We start from the raw sequence: 11,826 nt of genomic DNA, 5'->3' as shown, positions 1-11,826 counted from the left end.
GCGTGAATCGTTTGGAGGTAGATCTTTTTTAACTCGTACTGTTAGACGAGTGACAATACCATTTGATCCTTGCTTATAGAATTCGACCAAGGTATCGAGACCATGTAATATTTTGACTTTGTCATCAATTGAAAAAAAAGCGTCTTCACCATGTCGTCGAATTTGATAATGGCAAACTTGACCCTATCATACAAAATAAATCATCATCGTGATTAGTTTCTGTCAACAATAGATAAATATGTAAATAAATACTCACCTTATATAAAACATTAAGCACAAAATCACCACTTGCAGTATTACTTTCTCGAACAAGGAATGCTCCATCCACTTTGCCCTCTTAATTATTTAAATAATATAAATATGTAACACATTGAAATAGTCATCAATACGGTTTTAATTTACCTTCCATCAACAATGTTTCTGCTTCTTCACGAGATATTTTTCCGTGAAACCAAAACAATTGGTCATCACGATTCATTGTAACAAAAATAAGTTGCAAAATAAACGTGAAGTAAAGGTGCACTTAATAATTCAGCTTCTCATCACAATAGTGTTTCCACTTGTTGCTCTTTGCACTAATTATTTCACAAATAAAAAGTTTAAATAAAACTTAGGAAAGATTAAAACTGTTTAAGAAAAACAAACTAATTTAAATAATATCACTAAAATAATATAAACTTTATAAAATAAAAAAATAAAAGAACAAAATAAAACAGAAGGATAAGTGTTAGAAAACTTATTTACTGAAGATGTGTTGAAAAACGAATCAAGAGAGAGTAACTTAGTAGAGAACATTTTACAAGAATGAAAGCTCTTTACGTGATCCAAAAATCATGTATTTTTAACCAAAAATTTACCTACAAATGATTGAGTGCATTAATAAAGAGTGCGCAAATGCACGCTTTCTTGTCGGTAGGTGTAAAGCATCAAAAGCCATAGTGTGAGACTTAAGACCGCTAAAACCGACTATTTTGCGGTTTGATATATAATATGAATATGTATGATTTAATATATCAATTATATATTTTTTTTTGTGTGATATATTGTTATGTGAAGTTCATAAAAGTTTTATCAGTCGCATAAATGAGCTCATAATGTGCACGTTCAATCATTAATATATATAAGCAACTGCCTAAATGAGACAGTGTGAACGTACTATTATCAATTAATTTTGACATCGCGTATGTTTGAGAACACAATGATGTAATATTTTAATAAGAGCCGAATACAAAACAGTATTGTTATATATTTTTATTTTCATATTTTAACAGTTATTTATCGATACATTCTGTAAAAAAATAGTGTTTAATCTACCTAAATAGTCACAAATCACATTTTTGTTGATACTTATATATATTTTTAGATTCCTCCCCTTTAAAAATCTAATTTTAGCTTAATAACTTTTCAACTATTATATTATTTTTTTTTCGATGCTTTAGCATTACTATAATTAGAAAGGATTTTAATAAATTTTGTTATTCTAAACAACTTTTTTAAATATCTGTATAGCTCGAGATATCGCTGTTTAAAACTTTATTGAATATATTTATTACACAACAAAATAGTAACATAAAAATTAATAAATTTGTTTGTCTACGTAATACGTATATTTAACAAGATGGTATGCCAATCATTTGGGTTTCCTACTTCGTTGTCAGCTTAACACTTAAAGTAAATGTTTAAACACTTAGCGCTGATGTCATAGTCCGAACTTAGAATTCATAACTGACATAAGTCCTGTTTAAGTAATCAACCTTGCTCACTTATTCATATTTCAGTTGATCTTGAAACTTGAGATGACTGTGCAATTGGGCATTAAAGGTCATTAAAGTGTAAACAAGTTGAAAATTCTATACGAAAAGAGATTCTTAAAATAACTGTCATATTTGTATAAATTATTTCTTCATATTCATTAATATCTTGAGAAATATTATTTAAGAATCATATTAACATGTAGTGCTGATTCATTTTGATCAAAAAGTTTTCACCCCAAACAGCTCTGTCTCATGGTTTTGAAGTGCATGTGCTGAACGTACACTGCATTTGACATTTCAAAATCAGCTGTTGAGTGCTTGTAAAATTTATTTGTTTGCTTGCCGGTGCTCCAAAAAACATTTTATTACATATTTTTCATTAAAACTGCTATCGTAATAATAATACATAATAAAATGACTAGAGATGAAACAATGTCTGATAACGAGCAAGTTCAGCCAAGTAATGTGGAAGCTGCGCAAAATCGATTACAACAATTCTGCTTGTTGGCAAAGACGGCCCATGGCCAGGCGATTTTGGAGTTGGTAAAGCAGGTCTTAGAAGCACCAGGGATTTATGTATTTGCAGAACTTTTAGGAATGCCAAACGTCGCAGAGGTGCGTATATGTTGTTAAGCGTTTTGTAAAAACTAATTTTTTTATGTTGCAGCTTAAAACTGGTTTAAACGCTAAGTACTATAAAACATTGGAATTGTTTGCTTATGGCACTTATAAAGAATACAAACAGAAACAGGAAGATTATATAGACCTAACACCAGTGATGTTGAAAAAATTACAGCAGCTAACTATTGTGTCGATGGCTGTTAAGAGAAAATGCATAAAATACGATTTATTAATGGAGGAATTGGAAATTACTGTCGTGCGCCAATTGGAAGATATAATTATTGAAGCAATTTATGCTGGTAAGTGCGTATATTAGTCTTTATAAATCACAAGAATTTTGTTGAACACAACTTATTCATTGGTGTTTTGAAACGAATTCAGAGGTAATTCATGCAGAAAACCTAAATAACATTCTATGTATTTCGATGTTTAGCGAATACAAATAGGTGTGTGTACGAACTATTTCTTATTTCTTTTTGCTGTTAATATAGTGTATCAACACTTTATTTTCGATTTCTTTAACATTTATTTTAAATATATATTTGAAAATGATTTTTGTAATTCTTTAACTCTTTAAAATTGAATTAACTGTGTATTTATGTATACATAATATAATATAACGTACTATATTCAAGTCTCTTAGTCTGTTAACAACTTGAGCAAAAGAACAACTGGATGTTATAGTTGGAACTTTGTAACTTATCATTTATATTGCCTTAAACGCCTCCTACGCTTACTGTTTTATGCTTAGCTTTACAATATTTCTGTTTGTAATTTCTGCCACGCAAATGCGGTTACCATTTCAACTTCTGCTTTATGGTTGCAGTTGCGGTTGCAGTTGCAGTTGAAAACTTTTTACTCCAGAGGAACGTGCGTTGCTACTTTTGAAAACTTACCACAGTATAATTAATTATTTTTATGCTTTTGTAGTTGTTTCCTTTTAACAAGTTTGTCTCCTCAAGTGGCTTCTAGAATCTTTAACGAACTGTTCAACCTTCCTCGCTGACGTTGCAACATTTTTTTCTTATCTTTGCGTTAACTTTGCTTAACGTTTACCCACTTTGAACATTTTTTATTTTAAAGTAAATTATTTTAAATTTTCTTGTTACATTACATTTTCTTGGTGCGCCTAGAGCCTAATGTGGGTTAACATTATCGTGTTCTCAATGTTTGGTTTTTATAACGCGTTTTATATAACTATAATAATATAATAACTAACAACAGCTGAAAAGCAAAGAATTTTTTGCAGTCTTGTAATTTTAGATGCAATATCTTGTAAGGCGTATATGTACATTTTTCTCTTATTTAATATAAATAATATTAATGCAATTATCCGAATCTTATATGCATTGAGTCATTTATAGTCATTTAGAGTCTTTTATAGTCAAGCGCAAATATATATCCATATGGTTCAAATGATTTATATATGTGTATATGCATGTATAAATCTTGTGATTGAGTTGAAGAGGATTATTGCTTAAGCCGTTAGTTAGTACTCCATAGGTACTAACGGTCGACATTCAGTCATCGATGCCAATAAATGTTACCAGCACATTGTTGTTGTTGGGACTCGCGGAGATGTGTTCTACTATTTTTAAAACTGTGTTATTTTGTAATTGTATCTGAATGTTGAGTGCAGGTATTGGTAATGTCTTGGTAGAACGAACTGTTATGAAGTGCGAATATCCTTTAGTGAAATTATTAACTACTAATGGTGAATCAAAAAGCTGATATTGTTCATCTACATCACGATACGACTACTATTGGAATTAGTGCGAAGCTTTGTAATTGCTTTTTATTGTTATATAGAAAGCGACCTCAACTTTTTTGCCATACAACAATTTTTCGTTTACGTAGCAATCAGTACATATAGACTCAACGTTTCTTTGAATGTTCCATATTTACTTAGAAGTAACTCTTGCTTAGAAATAACATAGGATACAAGAACAAAAAAGTGTGCAACTCTTCTCGTTTATATCTATTAAATATAAAATAAACACTCCAAGCGAAATGTAGTTTTCATGTTAGTGCTTAATTATAAGAGCATTTCTGTCACATGTGTTTTTTTTTTATTAGCCACACAATGAGTATCAACACAATATGCGTTGCATTTTAATGTGTTAGCGCGGCATCCAGCGAATTGGAGATGAACGCAAAAACTGCAGAAAATGCAAATGACTAGCAACATGCGGCACGTATCCATAACCTGATACAACTACCTAGAGCAGAAACTTCACACTTACTTTGCGTTAAAAACTCAATAAGTAACATAAGAATGAGTGCCACATTTTCAAGTATTTAACGAAACTGACACACAAACACTTCAATATAGTCCCATATCCGCAATGTGGCATCTCATAGAAGGTATCTGAAACGATTTAGTTGCACTATTACATTTAACTCAGTTGAGTCCATTTTAACGTTTAGTACGCTAGCTAGCTACCTTTCTTTCACTACTTGAACGTGTTTTACACAAGTCATTGTTTCCGCATTATACACATTAAAAATGCTATGAATGCATATGTCGGTACCGCAATTTCCCACCTGTAATTAATTGCAGTAAATGCAAAAGTTCACTCGGCAAATTTTTATACTCTTTTGTGATTTCTATACCCTTTACACAAATGTGAAAAGGTTACATTATTTCGTCATGCTCTTTGTGGTGCAAGCGAAAGACACGTCTCGAACCGTGTTTCATGCTATGCTCCACCTAAAAGTCTTTCTAGTCTTCTCACCTCTTGTAGTGTTAGGAAACACTATATTGGTATGAATTAGGAAACATCAATGCATTGATAAAACATGAGTGTTTGAAAATTTGTCTATGTTTTATCTGATTATAAAATATCAGATAATATTTAATGAGTTCGACACTTGGAAATACCAAAGAAAGATATAAGAAACCAATTTTTGAACTAAGATTTCTTATTTGTGAATAGGAAGCGAATGAGTGATTTTGAAATGAGTGAATACTTGCGCTTAAGAGTCAGTGAACAGAAATAAGTAGTGAAAAATGAACTTGTTTTTGAGCTAAATGTCTTGTTGAAGCCCAAAGATGTATTAATATAGCTTTAAAAAATTAAGATTTCTTTCAATTGATTAAATATCAAATTACTTTTCTACATAACATAAGTACTCTTTTACAATAAGTTTCTGATTTAGAATTGATAGAATTGAATATATGTATGAAGAGTATTGATGTTCCCGCAAACTGCAACCAAATTTTTAGAAAATATTTCTTTACATTTTTCTCTTTATTAAATTTCATAAATTTTCCTGTAGTAAAAATCATTTCACTTTACATGTCTTCGCTGTTTATTTTTATTTGATTTTCTATTAGTTAAAAAAACAGTAATAAGTTTTTACAGGTCCGACTTACTGCCTGGAAGCTCCTCACTTTAATTAGCGGAATGAATAAATATTTTCTGATTTAGCCGAAAGCATTAAGGAGTGTTGGTTTCCACTTTCTATTAATTTTTTAGAAGCTAAATTATTTTTTTGAGCTCAAAGTGAAATAAATACATAGAAAGTGTGAATTAAACAATTAAATATTCCTATTCCACTTTTGTGTTAAGGTTCTTCTAAAAACCAAAAACCTAATAGTGATGTATAATTATATTGGAAAATGGAAAAGAAAGCAATATATTATATGAAATAAAAATAATAGTTAAATAATAATAGTTAAAAGTGAGTTTTTTTGGAGTTGACTAAAGAAGTACTAGAGAAAATAGATAAGAAATTCTGTGTGATTGCGGAAGATAAGAACATAGAAATAGACTAATAGAAGATCAGAACATAGGAAAGACTAAACAAGTACAAAAAAGTTTGGAAAAGAATTCCAGAATATATAAAAAAGAAATCCTATGAAATATTTACAAATTACTGAAATTATATTGTTGCTAGTAAATGAGAGAAAGAAGAATTTTTGTTGGGTTAGAAACCCGCTTTCTTCCGTCTATGTATTAATGTACATAGAAAACAAATGAAAAATATTTTCAACATTATAAATCAAAATTATTAAGTGATATTTTTAAAATATGACACGTATCAATTTCAATACTAATTGATCAAATAAATTTAATCCCGAAATAAATCAGTAACCCTACACATAATTTTTCTAAGATACCTGCTGAAGTTACCTGAGATAGCTAGAGTGTTACACTGAATAGTTTGATTGCAATTATGCATCGAGTGTGATATTATTTAAATTCATATCTTGACTTTATATGGTCAAGTTATGATTTCGCATTTTCCAACGGTTCATAATACCAAGTCTAATAAGTGCTACTTTATCTGCTTCAACAATTCATTTTGCATATACGGGGTAACCTTTTTTGGATATTAATATTAAAGATAAATACAATTAATTTCTCTCTCCCTCAATTAAGATTTCGATCAATATGAAATATTTTGATTGGATCTTCCCATATAATAAGAAGTACAACATATTTGAAATGTCTTTCATGGGACATCTTACAGTACTGGGATCTTTTGATGTGATTATCGATAGCTTGTCGGCAAATAGTTGACAATAGCTAGTCCATAGTGTGATGGATGATATTTTGAAAGCGTCGCGAGTTTGAGTATTCTTCACATAAATCCCATTCACAAACAATCTAGGGGTGAAAATTCACGTGATTTTACCATTACCAAAAGGAAAATTCACCCGATTGGGATATTCTTCGCGCTAGAAAGTCAAAACACGACGTGAACGTATATGCAAAAAGGGTCGGTTTATCGAACCTGCAGTCCAAATTCTACGACATGAAAACCTATAGATGTGATTGTTCTAGATGTGTCAATATTGTTTGTTTGACAAGTCCATTGAGAAAGAAATGAAGTACATCACTGAAGAAAATTTGGTGTAAAACGTCGATTTCATTTTCTTTAGTAAGTTTTTACAATTTTAATACATTCAATGGGTGATGTCTTGAATATATGAAACATAGGATGCTTTGAACGACAGTTCTTATAAATCAAGACTACGAAATGTACAACTCTTTATTTTCGAATTCTGTTTATAAACGAACTATCTGTATTAAAAATTCTTCTAAATTTTTTGATAAAATCGTACATGGTTAGGAGTTTCTAGATAATATCTTATTTTATTTGCTTTAAACTTCCTTTTATGCATTTTTCAATTTTGTTGGCTGTAGTTGATAGTTCTTTAGTAAAAATTGAATATTTTTTAAATAACTAATATAAAGTTTTCACTTCACTACTACTTACAAGTCAGTAATTTTTTTACCTACTCATTTGTTTGTATTTTTACTCAGTTATATGTACATAACTGTGATTACTTTAGTAGCTTGTGAAGGTACTTTAGCTTTATTCTGTTTCTTTGGCATCCATTCATTCATAATTGAAAAAGTTTCACAAAAGCCATAAATTTGCATTAAAAAAGTTGCTTAAAGTATTTTTAAAGCTGTGACTTCCTCTACTAACAAAAATCAATGAAATTCTTTTCATCCAATTTTCCTCTTGTAATACCATATTTCGGTTTTAAGCTCTCTTATAGGTTTTCCTATTGACCAACTGTTGCCAAATCGACGTCAAATCAGGTGTATTTAATATGCATTATTGAATATTCTACAGCGATGGCACTTTAGGCTTTATATAACATATTCATGAGCATTGAACACGTTGTTGTAGTGCGTGTGTACAAAATTCAGTCCGCAGGCAGTTGCTTCTAACGCAAATATGTTGATGCAATTTTCATTCGGAGCCTACGACGGGCGACATATTCACAATTGCACATTGTTGTTGTTTTATAAACATACAATTAATCCGGAATCAGAAAATCTGAAAAAGTTTATTTAAACATAAATACAAATTTTTTAGCTTAATATCAAAATATTTGTTTAATGTGGCTACGCTATTAAATTGCTGCTTCTACCTTAATTTATTATACGCCCAAATGTATGCAAATAACTTTTGTCTTACATGCTTCAGGCTGTTTTTCACGTCAATAACAGTTGATTTCGACTGGCTTCCATTTTTATATATGTTCTTGTCGGTATTAGCATATACACTTGTGTGTGTCTTTGTCTGCCTGTGTAATATTTTCTACTTCCATATATTAAGGAGTCCTTCTGATTGCTCCTAGCTCCTAGCTGCTGCTGCACGCTGCTTCTTGCAAACTTATTTATTCATTTATTTTGCTTCATTAGCTTTTTAAATATTTTTATTTGTTTGCGTGAGGTTTTTGTTCTTTATTACATGCGTTTTTATAGTTTAATTTGAGTATTTGTAGGGGAACCATCATTCCACAAGTCAGCACTGATAGCGGCAACGTGATTTTCTTTTTATATATTTCATCGCTTGTTGTAGGTTGTACGCCTAAAAGTATGCAAAAACAACTTTATGCCCTTGTATTTAGCTTTGATGAATTAAAATATTTCCTCTTGTTTTCGTTTCTTTTATTTTTGTGTTGTTTTGTTCATTTTTTAGTGACTTCTCGTAAATGTCATAAATTTTGTGTTATTATTCGTTTCACCCCTGAATGCTGGTCTTTGTAGTGGCTGGTTTTGCGGTTCTTAATGCTAACAAATAATGAGCTTGTCCCTTGATTTGATTGAAATATTTGAAATCTGTCATATTATTTGGTTTTTCAAGAAACAGTCATTATACAGTTTTTAATTCCTATACAACATAAATATGTAATTTGTAACCAAGAAATTCTCTGGCTTATTTAAGCAATGTTTATTTCTTAAAGTATTTTAAGTTAGTCTGCAGATAACTTGAACTCTACGAAAGCGACCTGATAATTCTCAAGTGCTGTCTGTAAACAAAAATGTTTATTGACTTTGTCTGTTTTTGGCTGTGCTATACTCTATACTATACTCTGCACAAACTTCAATAAAAAGTAATATATTCTCTTTTAACAGCAATTAATTAAAATTCAATTTAATCAACTACAAAATGTTTGCATACTTCGAACGAATTTCTTTGATTATTCTGTTCTGGATGCAGCAGCAACAAGCTCATGCCAAACTATATTATATTTCCCAAAAAATATCCTTAATTAAGGGTAAGCCGAAAGAAAACAAATAACGCAAAAGTTTGGAAAATTCATTTTACTGACTTTTCTCATTACCAGACAAATCAGATTTTGTAAGTTAAGCCAAATACATAAAAAAGTTGTTGTACTTTACTAGATTTGAAAGCAGGCGTTGCCTGGTTACTGGCTCCAACCGCTGACATTAAGTAGTATTCAGTAAATCGCTGAAATTAATTTGTGGAAATATTCCGTGAACAACAAAATTTCATCAAACGTTTAAGAAATAAATTATTTACAGATTTTCGTTATTAATTTTTATGTTGATTTGTAATGTTCTATTCAACCTTTCTGATGTACTTAAAATTATACGCGTTGAATTATATTTAATCTATTTGCTTTCGGTTTATGTTTCTTGTACCTTCCCTCGACGAGTGAAATGCTGATTTTATTTGCTTACTTAAAACGTTTTCAATTAAAATTAATATACATTTAATTACATCTTGACGGCTTCCACAGCATCACTTTCAATATGGCTCATTTTTTATTTACTGCTTTTTTACACCCAAAAATTGAACTCTACCCAACAACTTACGCCCTCTGCTCGGTAAGCGATTTCAGCAACTTATTTTGAACTCAAAAAAACATCATGGATTATTCTACTCCTTCTTCTTCTCCAGATACAAATCGCAGGTACTACGTGATTTCGAAGCTGCTACAAGCCTACAAGTATGCCAGATATTTCATTTGAATTGTTCTCATACATTGGAAAACAAACGTACAAACAGAATAAATTGGCTTCACTCTTGAATCTGGACTATTTTATTCTGACATGAGCTTTTATTTTTTACTTTTAGGCGCACATTGCTTTTATCTTTCCTTCCACCTCTTATTTGAGTTCTATTTTCTATTAAAGCACTACAATTCTTTTTAAGGTTAGTCTAATTTGTTTGTGAGATCATATACAATATATGTATGTATAACCACAGACTTCCTCCTCTTTTGTGTGAATGTGTATGATAATTTTTATTAGAAGAATGGACAGAGCTATTCATGAGATCAATTATGCTATACCCCTGGAAAGACCTACACTGATATCCCCCCTAAGCTAACTCGTACAATTCAAGACTATTTACAAGCCATAACAAGCCGGCTTTTATTGGTCTTGTTCAATGAGATGTATGGAGGTACTGGAGTTTCAGTATGGATTTCACAAAATCTGCAAGTTTCGTTATGCTTTAGTCGTATATTTGTAATATGGTAACAAGAAATCTATCAGTTAAAAACCCAGTCATTAATTTGAGTTTAGTTCTATTTAAATTGACAGATCTATCAATGTTTCTGTTGTTGACTCCTTGAATAAGCTATTTGGATTGCCCTACCATTTTGGAATTGGTCTGGCCAACTCAAACATTCTACATTAAGTACATTTATTTTATATAGAAGGGCACACTCTTTCGCAAGCTTTTCAGCTGTTTTATTATTTCCTTTTAAGAAAGTATAGAAAAGGTACTGGAACATAATATATATAAAATTACAATTTTATTGAATACTTTGAAATTTTTTCTGTTTTCTTTTCGATAAAAAATAGACAAAGAATATAATATTAAAATATATGTTTATCAAAATAAAATTTTCTAGACTTTCTAGAGTCTAGAACTCTCACTTGATTTTATTTTTAATATTATATGTATAATTCCAAAAAAAAAAAAATAAAACAAAATCGAAAATAACAGACTTCTTGATTTCCAGTAAAATGGAACACCGAGACCATAATAATTATTTCGTACTTAAAATTGAGAGTTGTTGGAGAGTTTCTAATATTATATGCGTACATAAATAACCGCTCAGTGTTCGTCTGCTGGCATAGTCCAAATCAGGACAGTCACAAAACAGAACCATCCATTTGATATAGTAGCGTAGCCTAGGTTAAAAGGATCTGTCATTTAACCTACAAACTTAACTTGACCATACTGAAGAGGAAGCTCTCTTTTTATAATAGATAATAGATATTGATTATTGATACAAAACAATATTTTGAAAAAAGTGTCTCCTTGTAGTCTTCATGACCAATTACTTTTAGATATTTTGTTATTCTACACCCTGTCTGCTTCCTTGCTCACTTTCGACATCGTAAGTTGCAGCACTTGTCGTAAATGAGCGTTTTTCATTTTCATTTTCATTTTGATTTTGATTTTCATTTCCTTTTACCTGTGACTCTCTTTGCATTTAGTCCTTATTGCAGTTCTAATGTTTCTTCTGTTACTCTGAACATAAATTTTATGGCACAGCATGTCCTGAGGACATTTACGGTACGATATGCCGAGACTTTTACGCAGATATAATGTAATGTATTTACCTTTTGTTTTTGACGTTGTTTGTTCTAATGTATGTCTGAATGTGTGTGTGTGTTTAGTTGTGTTTGTATGTATGTCGTTTGCATCCTTATTCGTATTT

General features: G+C 30.5%; 2 protein-coding genes across 2 annotated transcripts in view; both read left to right on the top strand.

Annotated features, from left to right (window-relative positions):
* The window catches only part of LOC119674309 (neurogenic protein mastermind-like), a 596,927-nt gene that overhangs the window by 268,377 nt on the left and 316,724 nt on the right, over positions 1-11,826 (top strand). The window lies entirely within an intron of this gene.
* LOC119676107 (COP9 signalosome complex subunit 7-like) lies at positions 1,928-2,718 on the top strand. The gene is made up of 2 exons (XM_038087336.1): positions 1,928-2,369; positions 2,422-2,718. Exons 1-2 carry the CDS (start codon positions 2,169-2,171, stop codon positions 2,689-2,691), a joined length of 471 nt encoding a protein of 156 aa, XP_037943264.1. The 5' UTR covers positions 1,928-2,168; the 3' UTR covers positions 2,692-2,718.

Source organism: Teleopsis dalmanni, chromosome 2, assembly GCF_002237135.1.
Source record: "Teleopsis dalmanni isolate 2A chromosome 2, ASM223713v2, whole genome shotgun sequence".
In the NCBI taxonomy this organism is placed as follows: Eukaryota; Metazoa; Arthropoda; class Insecta; order Diptera; family Diopsidae; genus Teleopsis; species Teleopsis dalmanni.
Note: the sequence above shows the minus strand (reverse complement) of the source record. Positions and strands in the feature narration are given on the sequence as shown.

Excerpts from the sequence above, each read along its gene's own strand:
- LOC119676107 (XM_038087336.1), top strand. The coding sequence starts at position 2,169 with ATGACTAGAGATGAAACAATGTCTGATAACGAGCAAGTTCAGCCAAGT. Across the intron at positions 2,370-2,421 it reads GAATGCCAAACGTCGCAGAG|CTTAAAACTGGTTTAAACGC; the intron begins GTGCGTATATGT and ends TTTATGTTGCAG.